Raw genomic sequence first — 22,581 nt, forward strand, 5'->3', positions numbered from 1 at the left:
GTCATCGTTTTGAAATACTAGTGCAACAAAACTTGGTATGATTTGCCTACAGCCCATACAGATTTGAATTCTTGAATACTACGAAATTCTCAAAGTGGTGCAGTTGCCCTTTAAGGGCAACGGAGTTGATTCCAATGGAAGGCAAGCGTAGCAGGGGGCGGCAGAATTAGGTGGGCGGATGAGATGAAGTAGTTTGCGGGGACACAGTGGCCGCAGCTTGCAAAGAACAGGGTTAATTGGAGAGACCTTCGCCCTGCTGTGGGCGTAGTCAGGCTGATGATGATGATGATCGCAAGAGTAAGAGAGAAGCATCCGTACCAGCTAGCTACCTTGGCCGTGGCCGGTCCGTATACGGAGCCGCCGCCTGCTAAACGTGTGCTAGCGGGTGAACGCCGTGCTCGCAAAGCCAAACATCTGCCGGAACGTAGCAGCGGGGGTAGCTGTTCACTGAATTGTTCGTGTTAGTTGATAAGCCGTTGTAGTAATTTATTGCAGCGGATGCAGTGCTACTCTCTGCGAAACAGCCGGCCCGGGTGGCCGACGCATCAGCTTAGGCAACATCACCCATCAGAATTGTCGCATTAGATGTTTGATCATCGCGCGTCATTTTTTTTGTTTCATCTACGCTGTCTTCGCTCTAAGAAGGTGGTTAAATTAGTGTAGCAAACACGCACAAGGAACCACACACACTGCGTTTTAGAGTGGGAACTCTGCTCCTTGGGGTGCAGCTTCCGATTTCAATGTGGATAAGACAACGACCTTCAATGCGTCACAAGGTCAAACCGAACTTGACTGCGTGGTGGTATGGCCCAAGCTACGGTAGTATGACCACGTGATCACATGACTGACCACTTGGTACCTGGCCTTGACCTTTGACCATGAAATTTGGTTTCAGACAATGGAGGCCATGCTTAATAGAGCTGTAACTAGGATCAAGCCACGTTGAACCCAAGACTTTTTTTTTATTTTTAACGTCTGCTAGCCTCGTACGCCTTCCGAACATTAAAAATGCGCTGTGACCAAGTTTCAGACTGCTGATGTTATGCGGCAACGTTTGTTTATTCAACATTATGGGCACATTTTAAACACATTTATCAGCGATGTACATACAGACAAAAGACTGACACGCAGACATTTTATCGCAAAACACGTAAAATATATTATAGGTATACAAAAGCCAGTGTCGAGCTGTGCAAATGGATATGAAAAATGCGTACACAAGCACATTCGATAGTAATGGGTACAAAGATTGCGACTGTAAGCTTTCGCAGAAACCTAGGAAAAGTTCTACCACTATGCAGGCTTCGCGAGTTTTGTACGTTAAAACCCGGATGACGTACAGGAAAAAGTGCTGTTTTTATGCTGTTTACTATACTTGCCAAATACAAGGTGTACATAACGCGTCACCCAGTTGCGTCATTGCATGTACATCTGCTCTGTTGATATACAGGTGACGCAACGCATTTCATTATACCTTACGCAATGTTCGCGGGCACGTTGAACGCGTTGGTCCCAAGTAAGCGCGCTAATTGTTGCATTTGTTTGACGAGTTTGTTCATATGCAAGTGAGCCAGGCCTTGAAGGCCTGGCTGCCTTTGGTCTGGACGTCGGGCCTTCCGTTGGCGCAGATGAGCGCCCCGTCCGCCTTCAGAACCACCAGCGTTGGTATGCCCGCCACCTTGTAGCGAGTCTTCAGCGTCCTGCGAACAAAGTAACTTCGCGTCCATTACTCTGTCCCGAGACAGTTTTTATACACGTGTATAAGATGCACATATCCTGGCTACATTTGTACCTTTATGCACAAACTCCTTCCTATCGCTCGCCTACTGAGTTCGAACCCGACCGTGGCGGCCGCGTTAATAAGGCGGATAATGATAAGGAAAGAGGCTATTCGGATAATGACAGCGTCCATCATACCGCACCTCAACTACCCTCTCCCGTAACAATGAGCTGGCTCACCAGCTTGCCTGCGATACTATACACCGGGCGCCAGGGATCCCATGGACGAGTCCACCGACGGAGCAGGCGGTCAGGGCTTACAAACACACTGTCGACGAATACTACACGCAGCGAAAATTGTACTTAGCTGATTTACCACCACCACACCAATCCTTATCGATCCGTGTGGCTCGAATTCTTCGCCGAATACAGTTTAATCTTCTACGTACACCAGCCAAACTTTATCTATACCGGCGCACTTCCACAACTCAGTTCCCAAACTGTCCACACACATATGCGGCCATCGAGCACTGCCTTACTCAGTGCCACGCAGCCTTCCAGTCCCCTGCCTATCCTTCCCCGCCCCCTCCCCCCCCCCCAACCGTGGCTCATCTGGCTCGCCTCCATAGATATGAAGCTGCAATGTGTCCTCGTCGCCTTGGCTCAGGACCTATTGAACGCCCAATAGAAAGGATTTTCTAATAAAAGTGTCCCACCACCACCACCCGTAACAGATATCAATCATGACGGAACGGAAAAATAAACGCGCTAATTAGAAAGGCCTCTAGACTGGCGTTAAGATTACCACAAGTGCTTCATAACATCGCGTTAAGATTAACCCCATGCGTCTCAGAGAGGAAGTACTTGGACGGTCTGGGATTCTACTGCGCTTTCGAAGAACGTAAAAAATCTATCTGCTCGACTCCCAGATCAGGAGACTTAAACGGATCAGGACGGGCCGCACTCTCCTCACTAAACTCAGACTTCTCATCCTATAGAAGACCATAGCGATCAAACCACGAACATCGCTCCAGAAATCAGAGACACCTTCGTGTTTAGACCGCTGCTCAGGAGTATCGACCCGGCCAACCACGAGGGCTGAAGTAATGCCACAGAGCTAAAATCTTGGACGAACATCTAAAAAAGGCCCAGTTTGTGATGTACGTGGATGCTTTGGTTTGGTTTGGTTTGGTTTATGGGGGTTTAACGTCCCAAAGCGACTCAGGCTATGAGGGACGCCGTAGTAAAGGGCTCTGGAAATTTCGACCACCTGGGGTTCTTTAGCGTGCACTGACATCGCGCAGTACACGGGCCTCCGGAATTTCGCCTTCATCGAAATTCAGCCGCCGCGGCCGGGATCGAGCCCGCGTCTTTCGGATCAACAGCCGAGCGCCGTAACCACTGTGCCACCGCGGCGGGTACGTGGATGCATTGAGGTATAAGGGCAGAGAGGCGGCCGCAGTAGATATACGGAGTAACTATACCAACCAAATGCATCCGGACGGCGGAAAAGGTGGCGATAGCCCTAGCAATCTCGGAAGTCAACAGAAGACGAAACAGTTACTGGGTAGTATCAGACTCACAAGCAGCCAGTCGAGCCATCCAAAACAATAAGGGTAGCCTCATATAAAACAACAAAAGTAAAGAAATTTCAAAATACAAGCAAACAAAACGCTGCCCTCAACTCGATTTTGGCGGGGCTTCCCACTCCTATTTCGCTCTCCCAATGACGGCACCTGGCGCAACCAATCAAAACAGCCAGCCAGAGCACGTCGCGGAAGTTTGTACTCCATGGTTGCCTGCTCTCTGTGAGACTGGCAGCGTTGTTTCCATGCCAGAGCGCCCCTGGTGGTGTATTTTTATTTTTCTTGCTTTGCAGGGCTTTTATCTAAGATAAACAAATTGTTTTTGTTGATCTAATATAAAACGCAGACAGGTGACAAAATGTGTCTCTATTTATTCACACAATTTTCAGTATATTTACTATTTGTCCGGTCGTCAAGCTCGCGCCAGGTGATGTCATATCCGCTGCTAAAAACCCGCCACTGTGTGGCGACACCATCAGAGCCATGAAGTTGTTTTTGGGAGGGCATTAAAATATTAAAAAACGGAATGTACGTGGTATTACCGACGCTAATAGCACCATTATAACTCACTGTATGCAATCAACAGGCAAAACAGTTAACTAAGACTGTGTTTCTGGGCCCCTTTAAGGGCCGGCCCTCACAAAAACTAAGGGGGGGGGGGGGGGGTCCCTGTTTTCAAGATTATTCCGGAGCATTCTAACTGCGACACATCTTCTTTCACTCCCATCTTCCTTCTTTCCCTCACGGCACGGTTGAGGTGTCCACCGAGATATGTGAGACAGTCACTGCACCACTCATTTCCTGATAACGAAACTTATAATTTCGACCGCCTGGGGATCTTGAACGTGCACTGGCATCGCACGGCACACGGGCGCCTCTTGCGTTTCGCCGCCATCGAAACGCAGACGCCGCTGCCGGGGTCGAACGGGTCCTATGGATCGGTAGTCGAGAGCTCTAGTCACTGAGTCACCGCGACGGGTCCGTAAGCCAAAATGGTCATTCTTCAGTCACTAATTAATTAGCCCGTGCATATTCGGAGTCACAAATAATGAGTGCGAAAAAAACCTAACATGTTATGTTGGTAATACGATAGCATTAGAAACGGTTTATGCCTTTACCGGAAGTGACGGAACTTCCGGTCTGGTGACGTCACTTTCCTCCAGTCAATGGGCGAGTTTCATGACCAACGATGTATTTTACATTAAAAAACATTGAGCAGCGCGTCACTCACAACTGCAGATTATCGCCGAAGGGAAGCGAAAGCCATTCTGCGTGGTGGTTCTTCAGGTCGTCCCGCATTTCCTCCGCAGTTCGGTTCTGCGAGAGGAACACGACCTGCGTTGGTGAGAACAGTCTCCCGTTGGCTGCCTGCCGCGTCGAAACCACGCCGATTCCCACCGAGCAGCCACGTGTCTTTTACACCGGTGTTGCTCTTAACGCCTTGCTAACCACTGAACTATTGCTAACCACGGTGGTGCACGGCTCGATAATAAGCGCAATCTTGTGCATTGCTCTTTGCTCCATCAACATGGCGGGTATCAGTGCAAGCTACTAGCTAACTAGATTCAATAGCGATCATTCACTTGGCCTTCAATCTTCACGGGTCCTTGCCCGCACCAGTATAGCTACCCGCTGAATGGAAGCCGTGCCGATTTTGCATCGAATGCCTACCAGGCCGAAAGGAACTTGGCGGTATGTGGTGCTCCAATCCTAGCTGCCTTTCGTTGCAGATTGAACGAGGGATACAAAAACTAACCCTTCAGGTGGCGCTGCTAATACAACAATTCACTGGGGAGGAACGGCAAGTCCAGGCACAAAAGGGCAGCCTATATGTTCACATGCAATGTAGGCCTAACCCAAATGCATCGTGACCGCTTGAGACGAATTGGACCGGGACTCTGAGGAAGCGTTCAAGCACTTGTTCCCCTGGAGTACCACTTCTGCCGCCACCATAACTGCGCTTGTCATATGGCCTGGTGATTTACCTATAACGCTATACTCGTCCTTACGTTTTATGCGCACTTTGTGCCACGGATTGGATTACAAACTAGCCCAAACCCACACCTTACTAATCTTCGTCTTTAGTTGCGTCGTTTTCACTGATTGTCACCAAGTTACCAACCTGAGCCCAAGACGTGCGGCGCAGTTAAGCTTTCGGGCGCGCATACACGTACCTCGACAGGGAGTCCGAGTTGCTTGGCTTCCCGGTATGCCTGGGCCAGCAGGGGCGTGAAGGAGCAGCACGGCGGACACCACTGGGCCGAGAAGTAGAGGCAGACGATCCGCTTGTTGCGCAGGGCCGCGTCGGCCGAGATGCTGGTGCCGTCCTTCGTCAACAGCACATTGCCCCGGAACAGTTCCATCCACGACCCACTCTGTCAGAGGGTGGGCCGAAAGGCGAGGCACGTTGGGCTGCGCAGAAGGCAAATCATGCCCACGTTCAATTGATAAGAGCGTTACGCACTATTTTAGCGGCAACCGCGCGAAGCCTAGCCCATTACTGGCAATGGGTAGGGAAAGCCGAGACATGGTAGTTGTTGTATATGTGGTTTTGGTTTCAGTTTAGTGTATTCTTTTGTGACTTCTCTCTGTAGATCAGTGTAGATGTGTCCTTAACACGAGTTAAGGACATCGTAGTCGAAATCAAGAGGAAGAAATGGGCTTGAGCAGGGCATGTCATGCGAAGGCAAGATTAACCGCTGGTCTTTAAGGGTAGCGGAGTGGACTCCAAGCGTACAGAAGCGTAGCAGGGGTCGGCAGAAAGTTAGGTGGGCGGGTGAGATTAATAAGTTTGCTAGGATAGGGTGGCCGCAGCTGTCACAAGACAGCGTTAATTGGAGAGGCATGAGGAAGGCCTTTGTCCTGCAGTGGGCGTAGACAGGCTGATGATGATGATTTTGACTGTTATGTGGCCAAAAATGACAATTATCGGCGTCCTCGTCAAAGAAAGAGTCTTTTGTCTTCCACTCGAGCAATGAGCCTCGTCTCCGTTTCTTCGGGGCCTTCGCCCCACCACAGTAGCCATGAAGAAAAGCGGGAACTGATGATGTTATTCGAATTTCTCTATACGGCATTCGTAAATTTGGCTTCAGAAGTTCAGATCACTTTCCATTATCAGGAGAAACCGGACCCACTGGGGTTTCACGGTACAGAACATAGCAGAACGACGACTCGACGTGCGCAAGGAAGTTGAACAGGACAGAAGGACAGAAGAGAGAGTTCGATGGAGAGGTAATAAAATGTCTAAGATGCTGTGAGGTAGAAGGCTTGAGGAGGTAGTGTAGCTTCGTAGTGAACAAACGCAAAGGAGTACAGCATTTGGTAAAAAAATATAACAAGCGTTCAGAATTCCTACATTCCGAAGTCACACACTCGCAAAGAGCAACGACGTAATGCTGGACTGCCGACCAATTCCTGAGACGACATATGCCGCAAACGAAGCTTCAGCGCACTGTTTTCGATTTCACCTCTACCGAAATGCGGCTGTTAATTCGAACGACGAGCGTTCGTCCTCAAAAGGAGCACAACACGGCCGCTGAGTCTAATGAGAGCAACAGTTTAAATAAAATTTGTGTGGAAAGGGGGGGGGGGGGGCACAGGCAGTGCTGATTAATGGCCCGAAAAGATCGGTAACTTACAACACGTTGGGCAAGTTGGTAATAACACAGCGCGCAAAAAGATAGAACAACACATAGGACACGACGAACAAGAGGACTAACACACAGCGCACAAAAAGATAGACTAACGCAGAAAGCGCACTAACTTGCGCGTCGTGTCCTTTACTAACATTCCGTGTTTTTGAGCTCGATGTTTCATAATGCATCTCGATAAAAGAAGATTTTAGTGGGTCAAGTCTTCCTGTAGAGACGTATGCAGCATACCGGTCCAGAATTTCCTCGCATCCTTTGCTCAAGATTAAAGTTGGTTGGTTTGTGGGGTTTAACGTCCCAAAGCAACTAAGGCTATGAGAGACGCCGTAATGGAGGGCTCCGGAAATTTCGACCACCTGGGGTTCTTTAACGTGCGCTGACATCGGACAGTACACGGGCCTCTAGAATTTCTCCTCCAAAGAAACTCAACCGCTCAAGATTATGCTGTCGAGAATTCCACAGAGCCGCAAAACTACTGATAACAACATAACAAGTACTCGATAAATGGTTGATGGTTGATGCGGGTTTAAAGTCCCGAAGCGACTAAGGCTATGAGAGGCACCGTGGGGAAGGGCTCCGGAAATTTCGACCACCTGGGGTTCTTTAACGTGTACTGACATCGCACAGTGCACGGACATCTAGAATTTCTCCTCCAAAGAAACTCAACCGCTCAAGATTATGCTGTCGAGAATTCCACAGAGCCGCAAAACTACTGATAACAACATAACAAGTACTCGATAAATGGTTGATGGTTGATGCGGGTTTAAAGTCCCGAAGCGACTAAGGCTATGAGAGGCACCGTGGGGAAGGGCTCCGGAAATTTCGACCACCTGGGGTTCTTTAACGTGTACTGACATCGCACAGTGCACGGACATCTAGAATTTCGCCTCCGTCAAAATTCGACCACTGCGGTCGGGATCGAACCCGCGTCCTTCAGGTCAGCAGCCGAGCGTAATAACCACTGAGCCACCGCAGCGGCCTAAGTGCTCTCACACCAAAAATTCGGCCTTCCAGGTCCGCATGCACTGGGGACGTGCACAGGATACGTACTTTCCCAATGAATCCCATTGTGCTTTATACGGGTTCAGCATGAGCAGGATCGAGAAGGTCGGATGGCGGAGCCCACCCACAAAAACAATACGCTCAAAGCTTGGCTACAGCGGCTCTGGCGTCGTGAAGGTATACCCTGCACAAAGCGGGCCAATGTTCGCGAGGTCGACATACTGACCTGGTCAAGTTCCGGTTCGTGGCTAGACTCACGGCCCAGTAACCCTAACCCTGCGTCCTTCGTAAAGCGGACTTCTTCTTCTTCACCTCTTTATAATGGCACATACCCACGTGGGGTGTTGGCCAAGGTATAGTGGTATACATAAGGGAATTTTCATAGGATTACGACAAAATATCGGAGCCAAACGTGAATTTTGAAAAATGTATTAATAAAAACGACAGAAGAATATTTGAAGTGAAATAAGAAAGAACATTTTGGCGAGAATAATAATAATAATAAAAAAAACTCCGAGACTTTTAAAGGAGTTAGCAAATCAACCTACCAGTTGCAATTATGTAATCATGGAGATTCCCACAAATTGAACCCAATGCAAATCCTTTGGCGCTCGCTCCGAACGATAACAACACTGGTAGAAATAATGGGAGCCCTAACCTGGAGAGAGGGACCTCCAGGTAAATCTTTCTCTGAAGTGCGAACTTTGGACAGTAGAGCAGGAAATGGTCCACAGATTCAACGTCCCCGCATGAGTCACATAGGTTTGTCTGTGACCACCCACATCTGCATAGGTATAAATTTAAACTGGGAATCCTGCACCGCAAACGCGTCATTGATACCTCACACTGCCTGGTTTTACACGAACGGACGTTCCATTTATACGCTATAAGTGCTGATAATCAGTAGTATTTAGTAAGGGATCGCGTAACCTGGCTGATATGTGTTGGAACCGCTGAAACCTGGAGATCGCCAGCAGACTGAAATTCGGGACAGGATGCGTTACTGGCCCGTCGAGCTGACCTTGCTAAATAATCAGCCACCTCGTTGGAATGGATGCCTGCATGACCAGGAACCCAGACAAAACGGACCTCCTTTAAAGTGGACGGGACAAAAAATCGCAGGAAGCGGCACAAAAAATCTTTTTGGGAAGTTTCAAGGGAGACTAAAACTGACAAACAATCAGCCAGGATGATAACGTGAGATACATGACACGGAATTTTGTGCAGGGCCATTCCAAGAGCAAAAAATTCCGCAAAGTATATGGGGATATAATCTGGGATGCGGACAGAATAGCTCCATGCCAAATCCTGCGAAAAGATGCCAACTGCGGACGTCCACAGGGCGATGTTTTCTTCACTGGTCGGCACGAGACTTGAGTCGCGCGCCCGTGTTCGGTATTGAGGCAGAGCCGGCGAGATGATGATGATGATGTCCTCAGACTTAATGGCACATACCCACGGCGGAGTATTGGCCAGGGTGCATAGCGGATACGAACGCACTAGAAAACAGCACGAGGACGTTGTTGTCGTTCACCTAATAACACATGGCATACACTCACAGTGTGGGAGTGGCCAACAATCGGGAGGCATAGATAGCTATCTAGCTGTACGTTTATGCGGCCAAGAAAAAAAAAGGCACATGATAACGCACGCGGGTCTGAAACACCGTTGGGTCCTAGTTCAAGTTGGGCATACCCTTATAAAAGTGGTCTATAGACTGTCTATAGACTTCTTGTAGACTCTGTAGCCTTCCTATAGCAGACACATCGTTTTGTCTATTCCTAGACTACAGACTGTATGTAGACAAAGTCTACTAAAAGTGTATGGCCATAAATCTATAGACTGGCTATAAACTGTCTACATGGTTTGTATTGCCTTTAGGCTTGTCTATAGGAATTGTCTACTGAAAGCCAATAGACTTTATAAGCAATAATCTGTGGATAGTCTGTAGACTGCATAAATTTTTCAGTCTACAGACTGAAAAGGAAAAATAAAAACTAACTAATTAAAAATGTAACAATAAAGACAGAAAAGGCGATATTAGAAAAATTTAGCAAGGCAGCCAATGAGATTCCAGCAAGAAATTTTGAACGGCAGAACAAAGAGATCTGCGGCTGAAACCAAGTGTGGTGGCGCCAAATGACGGCAAGAGCGGACAGCTCAAAAGAGGGTCTAATGCTGCAAGGGCTCCTCCAACAACCATCTTATAAAAAGAGGTAATGCGGCGGCAATAGAGCCGAAAATGATAAACATAATGAGGTTTACGGCGAAATGCGCAAAAGGAAGATACCCGCCGCGGTGGCTCAGTGGTTAAGGCGCTCGCCTACCGAGCCGGAGTACCTTGCGTCGAACCCGACCGAGGCGTCCGCATTTAGATGAAGGCGCAACGCAAAAGGCGCCCGTGTGCTGCGCGATATCAGTGCACTTTAAAGATCCCCAGGTGGTCGAGTGAGTGAGTGAGTGAGTAGAAACTTTATTGATTTCTAAGATTTAGCCTGCGGTGGAGGTCGTCTTCAAGTCTTGAGGTTGCCTCCTTAGCCTTGGGTGGTCCCCTAGTCCAGGGCTCCACTGAGTCTGGCCACCTCGCTTGCGTGTGCTATGAGTGCCCTTTGGGCCTCTAGCTCGCAGCTGGTGAGCCGGCTCTCCCATTGCTCCACACTTTGTGTGTCGTGTTTGTGGAACGATATGTTTCTATCGCATTCCCATGTTATGTGGTATAGTGTTGGCCTCGCTTCGCACCAAGGGCATGTGGCGCGATATTGTGTCGGGAACATCTTGCTTAGTATATATAAGTTGGGGAAGGAGCCTGTCTGTAGCTTCCGCCATTTTGCGGCTTCTTCCTTGCTTAGCTCTTTGTGTGGTGGGGGGTATTTGTATCTTAGACCCCTGTATAAACTTAGTAGTACCCAGCCCCTAGGCTAGTCCAGAGCTCCTCCGGGGCTTGTGACCCCCCAGCTCGGATAGTAAGCCCTCGAGCTAGTTCGTCCGCCCTTTCGTTGCCCCAGACCCCCACGTGGCCTGGTATCCAAATTATGTTATGTTTCTCTCTCCTCCCCGAGGGTGTCCCCTCGCTGAGGACCCTGAGTGTCGTTTTGCCTACCCTTCCTTTTGTGTAGTTTCGACACGCTTCTTGTGAGTCTGTTAGGATATTCAGGGGTCTCCCCTTTCTATCCCCCTCCCTCATTGCTAGGGCTATCGCTATCTCCTCCGCCTCTGCTACATTTGATGCCCTGGCCGTGAGGCTCGTTATTTGTTCTCCCTGGTGGTTGACGACTACCGCCACCATTTTATTTCCTCGTTCACCATAGTACGGGGAGGCGTCGGTGTATACCGTGCTGTCCCTGTGCTCTATTGTTTTTTCATAGTGTTCTGCCCTGGCTCTCCTCCTGCTGGCATGGAGGTTTGGATCCATGTTGCGGGGGATGGGTTGTATGCTTATGTTTCTTCTTAGTGCGTCTGGTATGTTTGCCCTGTTGTTCTGATGGTTCTCCGTCTCCCGACCCAACCTAGTCAGAAGTGCTCTTCCGGTTCTTGTGTCGCTGAGTCTTCGAAGTTGTGCCTTTATTTGGCATTCACTCAGCTCTTCAAAAGTGTTGTTAAGCCCTAGTTGCATTAGCTTCTCGTTGGACGTGTTCCTTGGTAGATGTAAGGCTAACTTGTATGCTTTGCGAAGGATAGCTTCTGCTTGCTCTCTTTCAGCTTTGATGTGGCTACAAGGTAGCAGGTGGTCGAACTTTTTTCCGGAGACTTCCACTACGGCACCTCTTTCTCTCTTTCATCTTTCACTCCCACCTTCCTCCCTTCCATTACGGTGCGGTTCAGGTGTCCGCCGAGATATGTGAGACAGATACTGCATCATTTCCTTTTCTCAAAAACCAAGTTACCAATTTATTTAAACTATGTCTGTGCCGATAGAAGTTTAGAGGAGGGATACGGCGGCGAAGCCTCGTCAAATAGACCTCAAGATGTCGTGTTCGAGAAGATTTCTAGCTGTACGCGGGACTTTCTCTGGACAATTTATATTCCGTTAATTGTAATGCAAAAATGCGCTCTATTTCTTGCACGCCAAACTGGGCAACCCATGTCCAAGTTCACTCGGAAAAATAAAAAACGCTTGCATCTTTAAAGTAAGCACTTTGCATAATTTTTAGAAATAGGCTTTCTTATCTAGAAGAACGATTTTTTCGGCATATCATTGTCATCGGTGTAGTACACGAGAATACATTTAAGACGAACTAACTAGCAGGCTGGTTTAAGTAACAAGGATCAGTGTTCTTTCTTCGGACAGATACAGCTACAACTGCCAAAGCAGCGCTTCGCTATTAGTCACGATTGCTCTCTGAGAATTCGTAAAAGTACCGAACACTCGTCAAGATATCTGATTCATAGCAAATTCGGTAGCAAGACTACACAACTTCTCTCCAGTTCGGTTTGGAGAACGTGCCTACTATTTGCACACCCATTGTGCGTAGCACTAAGGATATATTCCATAATACCGACGGTATGTATATTTGTCTGCATGGAAATTCTTCATGAAAAGCCACTGACAATAACTGCAAAGCACGACCGTTCCGGCCGCCGCAGTGGATCTGACGTTACTGTGTTCCAATGCTGACCCGAAATCGGAAAACTTCAATGCAGGCGTAATGCTCGAGACCTCTGTGTTGTGCGATGTCGGTGCGCGATGAAGCTAAAACCGAAATCAAATGCACATTTCGTAGATTCCCATGGCATTTTGCGCCCTCTATCAGAACGCGGTCGCGTGAACATACTTCGTGGTATTTGTGGAAAGGAAATCGCGCAGTAACGGTCGAACTTCTCGGTGGACACCTAAACCGCGATGTGAGGGAAGGGAAGGAGGCGGGAGTAGAAGAGCTCTAGAGTTGCCGTAATGGAGGATGCAAAAAAATTTAAGGTCCGAAGGGCCAATGAAAACTGAAGGGGACACGGTAGCGTAGAGGGTTGGTTCCAATATATGCAGAACATCATTCTGTACTGGAGGTGGTGACGAAGCGCGGCTCCGGCCGCTTATCTGTTTTTTTTTTTCAGCCAGCGTCCGCTTCGGCGTACGCGGTTGTTGCTGCGCCGCGCGTCTTTTCTTTTCTTTCACTCTTTCCTAAGCACAATGGCTCTCACAACTCAATAGGCTCGCACTTACAACACCCGGCAGAGAACTGCTCTAGAAGATCCGTGTTAATCAGCCCTATACAATTGACCAAAGGGAAGAGGTCCCACGCGATGTGAGAAGACGCATCAACGTGCACCCCATTCCGCGGAATATGCATCCCGCGTATAACATCGAGGGAAGGAAAGCAAGAGGGGAAGCCCTGCAGAAGAAATGGTACAAGCAAACTAACACCCTTTACGTGGACGCAGCAGGACCAAAGAATGGAGTCATGACTATTGTAGTCTCAACGCCTTCAGGGTCGATGGTGAACTGCGCCTCGGTGAAAACATCTAACCCCACTCACGCAGAGGAGGCATTAGCTGTAGCATCTAAGCCCAACGCCGTTGTGCTCACTGATTCCCAGAACGCCTGTCGCAACTTCAATTACGGGTTAATTCATAAGTCAGGGTTGTCATTGCTGACTAAGCATCCACCCAACCAGGCCTCAGTCATCTGGTTTCCCGGTCACCTGGAACTACCAGGAGGAAACGAAGCCGCTCACAGGCACGCCCGAGCTCTTCTATACCGGGCGTCTCCCCATGATGACCATGAAGGGTGCCGTGACCTGATAGGTTTAGCAGTGTATGCTGACAATCTCGCGCCATACAGAACAGCCAGAAAGAAGTACCCTACACCACACAAATCCCTCAATAAGTTAGAAGAGAACGCCCTTAGGAGACTACGAACCAACACATACCCAACACCAGCTAAATTACACCAGTGGTACCCTACACTATACTCTCCGCAGGGTCCACACTGTGGAGACGTAGCTAACCACTACCATATGGTGTGGGCATGCCAATTTAATCCCTTAGTTGACCCCATTCCCAACCCCTCGGAGGAGCAGTGGGAGGCTATTCTGCTCAGCGATGATCCTGATCGTCAGCACTGGCTGGTGGGGAGGGCCAGCGCAGCAGCAGCAGCCAATGGACTACCGGACTAGGCGACCTACCCACATGTTCTGCGAATACTGTACAAATAAAGATGTTTTTAATGAATCAATCAATCCTCTTATCTTTAAACTCTCCACTATCTGCACGTGGCAACGGTGGCGGCTCGGCTCGAGCCAGTAGGCAGGCCCGTGCAATTTCCTTTTCAAGCAGCTCTCTTCACAAAATTGTTGAATGGTGTAACACCTGTCAGATGACGTTAAACAATAAAAAATCCGTTTGCATGACAGTCACCAGGAAAAAACAGCCATATAACTATGACTACAGTATCAATGATTCAACGCTTTCAAGGGTCTCTGAACATAAATACCTAGGGTTAACTTTAACTTCTGAGCTAAGATGGGACGCGCATATCGCCAATGTTACATCTGCTGCCTTGCGAAAGCTGTTTTTCCTTAGAAGATGCTTACGTTTGGCCCCTCAAAATACCAAGCTTTTTGCCTACACTACCCTCGTAAGGCCAATCTTGGAGGAATACGCAAGCACTGTTTGGTTCCCGCATTCTATCACTAACATCACTCCGCTTGAGAGAGTGCAAAGAAAAGCTTTAAGGTTCATTCATAACAAATACAAACCCTCTGACTCCCCTACGGATCTTGCAGCATCATCTGGCTTTCCATCGCTATTATCTAGGGCAAAAGAATCCCGCTTGAAGTTTTTATATCAATTATTACACAACACCTACAGTGTAGACGTGACTAAATATGCATCCTTCTCACAGTCACGGCAAACCCGGCACAAGCATGCGCACACGCTGACGGAATACTCATGCAGAACGAACACACTCAAGCATTCTTTCTTTCCTTTAGCCATCAGCGAATGGAATCAGCTCGATCCATCGATTACCACGTCGGACTCACTATCTTCCTTCACCTCAAGATTAGTAGAATGTAACAAAAATCAGTAAAATATCAATAGTCCTACATTTTACCAAATACTGCCCAACAGCTACTTATCGACATTTCTTGACATTTTATATTTAAGGATGATTGCATGCCTATTGCCACCCGTTACCTTCTTTTTCGCTTCCTTCTAGTTTATATTGTATAATACTTCAAATACTAGCATGCTTGCTGGAATGAACGACTCCTGCTGTACTTGATTTCTTTTTGTTCAAGTTCTGAATTTTCAAGGTATTGTTTGCTAACCTGCCTACTAGCAGTTATATAACACTTATGTAAGAGTTCTCATTTTTGTTGATCTGTTTGTAATTTATCTGTATTGTACTCTATATTGTACTGATGCCCACCTGCTACGGTCTCTTACTGAGACTGGAAGTATTGTAAATAAATAAATAAATAATCCTTCTCCCAGTCGCAACAACAACGTACTTCACAATAATAGATCGCCCGGAGTCCTCATGCCAATACCACCGCAGTGGTGCAGCGGTAGCGCTCGGCCCCACCACCCAGCGATCGCAGGTGCTGCAATGGATGGGATTTGTGAGATCCAGCTGCAGTGCCACCTCCCACAGTGTTTAGGCTTAGGTTTATTGTTGTTTAACGTCCCAAAACGACTGAGGCTATGAGAGAAGCCGTAGTGAAGGGCTCCGGAAATTTCGACCACCTGGGGTTCTTTAACGTTCACTGACATCGCACATACATGGGCCTCTAGAATTTCGCCTCCATCGAAATTCTACCGCCGCGGCCGGGATCGAACCCGCGTCTTTCGGGTCAGCAGCCGAGCGCCGTAACCACTGAGCCACCGCGGCGGCAGAGAGAACAGAAAAGCGGTAAAAGTGTGAGTACTGCGCTGGTTGGATTGAACCCACATGCCCAAAATTCTTATTGTTGTCTTTTCGGGTATGGGCGTCCCTTCTAGGTAGACGTTGAGTTTTAGGTCCTCGTTGGTTGGGACGGTCCGGTTTTGCTTGCCTCTCCAGACTCTCAGCAGTTCCGATTTCTCGGTCGAGCATGCGAGTCCTCTTTCTGCGAGGTATTGCTCTACACAAGAGGCCGCTTGCTGTAGCCTTTCTTCCTTCTCTCCGAGACAGCCCGTGTTTGTCCGGATTGTTATATCGTCAGCATACATTGCATGCCTGATGCCTTCGATGTTCTCTAGTTTTCGAGCTAGGCCTATCATAGCTATGTTGAAGAGTAGGGGTGAGATAACTGACCCTTGGGGTGTTCCGTTTGTTTGGAGTGCGAATTTTGTCCGATCGAAGGTCTCCTATGCCGATGGTGGCAGTTCTATCGGACAGGAAGGCTTTGACGAAGCCGTGGATTCTGCGTCCGCAATCCAGGTTGTCTAGGCCCGTAAGGATCGCTTCGTAGCTGACGTTATCGAATGCCCCCTTGATGTCCAGGGCCATTATGACATTTTCTCCCGTCCGAGGTACGTTTCGCAGGACATCTTCTTGTATTTGGAGGAGAACGTCCTGCGTCGAGAGCTTCGCTCTGAAGCCGAACATGGTATGTGGTACACAGTCGTTATCTTCCATGTAATTTTGAAGTCTTAAAGTTACAACCCGTTCGTAAAGCTTGCCAAGGCACGACGTGAGTGATATGGGCCTGAGGTTTTCAATTTGTAGCTTTTTACCAGGTTTAGGTATCATTATTACTTCGGCGTGTTTCCAATCTTCGGGAACCGTCTCCGCCTCCCGATATATGCAGAACGTCATTCTGTACTTCACATTCATAGATCGCTCGGAGTCCTCATGTCACTACCACCGCAGTGGTGCAGCGGTAGCGCTCGGCCCCACCACCCAGTGATGGCAGGTGCTGCGATGGATGGGGCTTGTGAGATCCAGCTGCAGTGCCACCTGCCACAGTGTTTAGGTTTAGGTTTATTGGGGTTTAACGTCCCAAAGCGACTAACGCTATAAGGGACGCCGTAGTGACGGGCTCCGGAAATTTTGACCACCTGTGGTTTTTTAACGTTCACTGACATCGCACATACACGGGCCTCTAGAATTTCGCCTCCATCGAAATTCGGCCGCCGCGGCTGGGATCGAACCCGCGTCTTTCGGGTCAGCAGCCGAGCGCCGTAACCACTGAGCCACCGCGGCGGGCCCTGCCACAGTGGGCAGGTTGTGATGACGTCACAGCCTCACGTGACCTAGGCTACTTTGCCGGCGATGCAAACCAGGACACCGGATTCTCCGCTTAACGAGGACCGTTCTCCACATTCGATAGGGCACGGCGGTCCCCAGTGCATTACGCATCACAGTGCCCGTCACAGTGAAACGCAGCCAAAAAATTCGGCGGCTCACCCCAGTTGCGCACAAGGCGCCTCCACATGGAGTCTTTGCGGGATATAAGGCGAGGCAATTACGAGTTGCCTCGCAGTGAACCACCGAACTGTCCCTGGTTTCGCTCGGAACACAGCGTTGGGCGAGAGGGCTGAGCGCCAATCGGTAGAAGATTGCATGCCCGGCAGCTATAGCGGTCCATACCATTGCCTTGTATACGGCAGAGTTGAGCGTTCTCTCTAACATTCAGGCAATATGGGTATAGTGTCCGAACGGTAGATCCACCATATATGGCGGTAGGGTCGCTAAGATCGTAGCATCATCGACCTGCTAACAACGGTCGTCCAGCCAGCTGGGGACGTATGGAGCCGAGCTGTTCCTGAGTCACTGCGAAATTTCCTCCAGTGATTCCAGCGGCTCGCGTCCTAAGCACAACCTTTAATGGGTGATTAGGGCCAACTTGGGACACGTCATTCCAGTGGCAGCTAGGTCTCGCTCCTGCTGCCTCCCAACACTCGAGCCCGAAACCTTAAGTGGTCAGCTCGAAGCTGGTACGTGTGTGACATGTTTGTGGAACTATATGAACATGGAAGGTATGCACAATGCTTGTTCTTATAAGGTAATCTGAACAGCACAGGAAATGTGAAAGTTGAGTAGTCGGAATTAAATTTTCGGACCTGCTCCCATAACGTTTTTGAAAAGGCGGAACTACTGATAAAAGAAATATAATTCTGCCGTGAGCTTTTTTCTGCGTATTGACGAATGTAGTGCGCTTTGGCTCTAGCTTTTTTAAAACTCTGCCATGGGGGGTATACATACGAAATACACCGCATGCTTTTTTTTTTCTTTTTTGCGGCTGTGCATTCTTGAGTCCGCCACACCTTGTTTTTTTTTTCTGTACAAACACTTTAGTTTCGGGGATACCTATCCCTCGTTGCAGAGATTACGCAAGTAGTGAATTTTCCATTTATGTCATCTGTGCTGAGCTCTTTGCAAAATACTTTGTCTAATGTGGCATGGGTTGCAAAAAGCGACCAATCAGCTCGATGGAACTTCCAGCGTTGTGGTCTGGTTGGGACGATAGGCGCTGACGATGATAACTTAACTGCAACGCAATGATCACTTCCTAGAGGGCAGTCGAAAATATCCCGTATAAAATCATTAAAAACTGAAGGTGATGTGAAAGCCAAATCAAGACAGCTTACTTTACCCGAGCTTGGGCTACAGTAAGTGGCCTTTCCTTTGTTTAATAGGCATGTATTATTGGAACGTATAAAATTTTTCATTTTTTGCCCTCTTCTCTCGGTCCCCTCACTTTCTCAAAAAGAAGAGCGAGCATTAAAGCCCCTGAACACAAGGTATGGTTCCGAGTTGTTTGAAAAGGTCTTCTAGTTCTTGGATTGCTACAGTCAGGTCTGATGGGATCTACATACATAAAGCATATTGTTATTGTTTTGTGGCTGATGATTATAGACATGAACATTCACCGAGAGGTTAACAGCATATCTATGCGTGAAAAACCCACTTTTTAGTGTTTTTATCAGTTTTTGCTGAGCGCGAATCATGGCCACATTACGTGTTGAACTTCAGCACATACCGTATTGTGCGTTTTTATTGTAAAGACTTTCAAAATTTTTCTTACCTCAACCGCTGGCTCGTTCGCGGTGAAACTGCACACAGAGCTTGCGTATTATGGTAACTTTTGTATCGTAGCAAGTTTTACAACGGTATTTACTTAGTTCAGCCGTGCATGATGCAAAAGCGCAATCGTGTGCGTCGAGATCGGCGTACCGAAGCCCAAAACACCGTTTTTTTTGCTGAAGGGCGGCAGTAGCGCCATCTGTCGTCTGCAGTGAAAAGCGTCACAAGGCGAGCGTTGCAAGGAGCGCGGGGGCCTTTTCGTCTGCGTCAACTGAAGCGCTTCGAACATTTTCGTCCAACTGAGCGGAAAAAATGCCATAATCAACTATTTTAACGATGCTTTGCCATTAAAAGAATATTGTTTGACGTCTTTTTTTCGTCCAATGATTTTATTCAATTCAGCTTATATCGTCTGCTTTCGTGGCTCTCCTAAAGCGTCGGAGGACGACGTCGCGTAGTCCTGAGCAGTGTTCTCCTTGTTTAATTTCGTTGTGGAAGACAGATGGCGCTACTGCCGCCCTTCAGCAAAAAAACGGTGTTTTGGGCTTCGGTACGCCGATCTCGACGCACACGATTGCGCTTTTGCATCATGCACGGCTCAACTAAGTAAGTACCGTTGTAAAACTTGCTACGATACAAAAGTTACCATAATACGCAAGCTCTGTGTGCAGTTTCACCGCAAAGGAGCCAGCGGTTGAGGTAAGAAAAATTTTGAAAGTCTTTACGATAAAAACGCACAATACGGTACATTAGTGCAAGAAAATTTGAGAGGACACTTAAGCTCCTCGTTAAGGGCATGACACGATAGCGTAATGGATTAGGTTTTCAATTCTGAGCAGTTTGACGCCTCTGAACGCGTTTTTCATTTCTTTTTCAGTTGGTTTAACTTAGTTGATCGAGCAGTTGTACACTGCACATTTTCATAACTAGCACCATCAAGCATTGCCTTTTCATTCTGAGCACCTTGACGCCTTTCAACCCCCGGTTTTCAATTTTTTCATTTTTTCATTCCTTTAATCAAATAATCAAGTCATTAAAATGATTCAACTGAGTCGTCATCGCCTATCACACACCAATCATTTATCAGTAACTGGAACCGCAAATTACCACGATACGTTTTTACGCAGGCCCCGATCATAGGTCACCGGTTGGAATCTCTGTCGCAAGTTAGGCTCTAACTTAACTAGTCAGTTTATGCTCCACGAAACCCTGAACCGTATGACACCATCCGGAACATTGTGCGACCAACGGTTAGCATGATATGATGTTTTTACGCAGCCCCGGCTTATCGACCAAACGAGCTGTATACGCTGCTGAGTAAAACTTGTGCGTCAGCACCAGCCTAGACTTTCAAACCGTTTCCTAAAAACACAATCCGCCAGCACAGGCGGCCGACGCGCAACTTCTAGACCGCCCAAAGACCGATCGTGTTCGTGCTCTGAAAGACACCACTGGGCAAATTTAGGAAGCAGAGGTGAAAGCAATAAGGTCGAGGCCCGTGCACAAACTGCTTGCAGCTGCGCTTCCTGAATTTGCGCCTGTTGTGTATTTCAGAGGACAAGCACGACGGTATATACGCATCTACAGGAATTTTCATCACCGCGTTCAATGCAATTTACACACTAATGACAAATTTAAAGCCACAACACTCGCGTATTCGGCGGCGTATAAGCTGCGGAACTGACAGACTGTAGTCGCACACACCGTTTCTTGCTCCTGCGGCGGATATGGCAGCAGGCTTTGAGAAGACTGTGGTCACGTCAATGCACTCCGAAGACAAGTCCGTGGCAGAAGTCCTTTCACCACCGATGGCGAAGATCCCATGTTGGCAGCCGATGGTCCGGCGAATGGCGACCACGAATACAACGTTGTCAAGCGCCGGTTTCGGGCACTGTAGGTGAACAGCAATTCCGGGTTCTGCAACAGTCCCCCCCCCCCCCCCCCCCCCGCTTTAAAAGGGGGGGGGGGGGTAATTCATTAGCTTCGTTAGGCAAGGTCGGTTTCGCACGGCCAGCATGAATTGGGAGGATAACGTCGGGCCACCGCCGCTTTGCTCTGCTAGGCACAGGCAAAATTCTCGCCAAATCTCGCGCCGCTGCTCATATGGCGTTATCATCCTAGTCGGCACGTGCCCGAGCTGAGGCCATAGCAGCGCCTTTGATTTCTCTAGATGCCGGTCATTCCTTATCATACTACAGTTTTACAGAGGTCCTCGTCTTATGTAGGCGTTAAATGTTTGACTGCTCATCGTTTTTTTTTTCTCTCAGGCAGGCGCATACGAGAACCGCGTGACTTGCGTTGGCGAAAGGGTCGACGGACAAGCGTCACAGACTGGTTGGCCGTCGCCCAGAGTGCGCCCGCACCTGAACGGCAACTCTGTATGTCGTCCCAAAGAAAGCCTTCACTTTTGAACATGGAAATAGACTTTAGTGGACTTCACTTATGCAGTTAAGGCACTCGCCGATAACGAGCAGTTGGTTCGTTTTTCAGCATTTTTGTAGCGAAAGCTACATTAGCCACGAACTTGCGATTTCGCTGTGGCGGTGCCCCGGGGGCGTATTCGCCAACTGCAGCCTGTACAGCCACACGGCTTGAAACCACGGTGAATTGATCACGGTGACTGAAGATTGTCACAACGGCTTACCTAAAAGGGATAATTATTCCCTAAATAATGCTTAAAAGTCTATACCAACCTATTGTTACTAACTATGTAATATTTAGTTTAAATTCAAAACTGATATTCCAGCGCTGTGAATAATCTGTGTAAAAGTATGCAGAAAATGTTTTGAAAATCTTAAACGGCGTTATATGCCACTAAGCATCACGATTTGCGACCTAAAAGGGGAAAAAATTGGAAAATGAAATAAAAAGAAAACAATAAAATTACAGCAAAGAGAGCGGAGTCGAACGGCCGACCTTCCATACGCAACACGTGCCCCTAATCCACTGCGCCATAGCGGCGATGTCAAGCCGTCGTTCTGAATGAATATTTATAACCAGCCTTAATGGTGGCTGCTACCTGCCGGTGGGCGGCGCTGTCATCGCTGGCTGTACCGGCTGCATTTGGCGAACACGCGCCCCGGGGAGGCACAGAGACCGACCTTGAGCCGTTGCCTAGCAACCGCCGCAGCTGGCGGACGCCTCGCGCTCGCCGCGCCATCTGGCATGACGTCACACCGCGCGCCTCGCCGCGGAGTCGTATTTTCGTATACCTTTTTTGATTCTTACGTATTCTGATTTTTCTGCTGAGCACGATAATCCTCTGGCCCTGGCGTATTGTTCAGTATGGTCGATCGCTTTTTGTAGCCGCTCTTGTTTAGCTGCTAGGGAGCCTGTGGTTGTCCATATTGTTATGTCATCTGCATACATTGCGTAGCTGATGTTTTCTATTTCGTCCAGTACTTTCGTGAGTCCTATCATCGCTATGTTGAATAGTAGCGGTGATATTACTGAGCCTTGCGGGGTACCCTTGTTTGGCACCGTGAAGCTCTCCGATCTTGTATCTCCGATGCCTATCGTAGCTGTTCGTTCCGTGAGAAAGGCTTTGACATAATGGAAGGCTCTGCTTCCACAGTTTATGTTAATGAGACCTTCCATGATGGCCGCATGTCCCACGCTATCGAAGGCTCCCTTTATGTCGAGTGCTAGCACTATGTGTTCGCCGCTTCTTGGTATT

The 22,581-nt window shown here is 48.4% G+C and overlaps 1 protein-coding gene across 2 annotated transcripts; it reads right to left on the reverse strand.

Moving 5' to 3' along the window:
- Positions 1-1,249: 1,249 nt before the first annotated feature.
- LOC149329633 (nucleoredoxin-like protein 2) lies at positions 1,250-20,793 on the reverse strand. Of its 2 annotated transcripts, none has more exons than XM_089559566.1 (4): positions 20,610-20,793; positions 5,480-5,717; positions 4,537-4,622; positions 1,250-1,700 (listed from the first exon to the last, which is right to left on the reverse strand). In XM_089559566.1, the coding sequence occupies exons 2-4, from the start codon at positions 5,666-5,668 to the stop codon at positions 1,556-1,558; spliced, it is 420 nt and encodes a 139-aa protein (XP_089415692.1). In that variant the 5' UTR covers positions 5,669-5,717; positions 20,610-20,793; the 3' UTR covers positions 1,250-1,555. The 2 variants fall into 2 exon arrangements, with proteins under 2 accessions (XP_089415692.1, XP_089415691.1); XM_089559565.1 differs by having other exon boundaries at positions 4,537-4,640.
- Positions 20,794-22,581: the final 1,788 nt, after the last annotated feature.

The sequence above is a fragment of the Amblyomma mixtum genome, chromosome 9 (genome assembly GCF_055824585.1).
Source record: "Amblyomma mixtum isolate Tamu chromosome 9, ASM5582458v1, whole genome shotgun sequence".
NCBI lineage: Eukaryota > Metazoa > Arthropoda > Arachnida > Ixodida > Ixodidae > Amblyomma > Amblyomma mixtum.

Coding starts and splice junctions, on each gene's coding strand:
- LOC149329633 (XM_089559565.1), bottom strand. CDS start 5,668: ATGGAACTGTTCCGGGGCAATGTGCTGTTGACGAAGGACGGCACCAGC. Junction 4,641..5,479: donor AACTCGGACTCCCTGTCGAG/GTACGTGTATGC, acceptor TCACCAACGCAG/GTCGTGTTCCTCTCGCAGAA. Junction 1,701..4,536: donor TTCGGCGATAATCTGCAGTT/GTGAGTGACGCG, acceptor CTTTGTTCGCAG/GACGCTGAAGACTCGCTACA.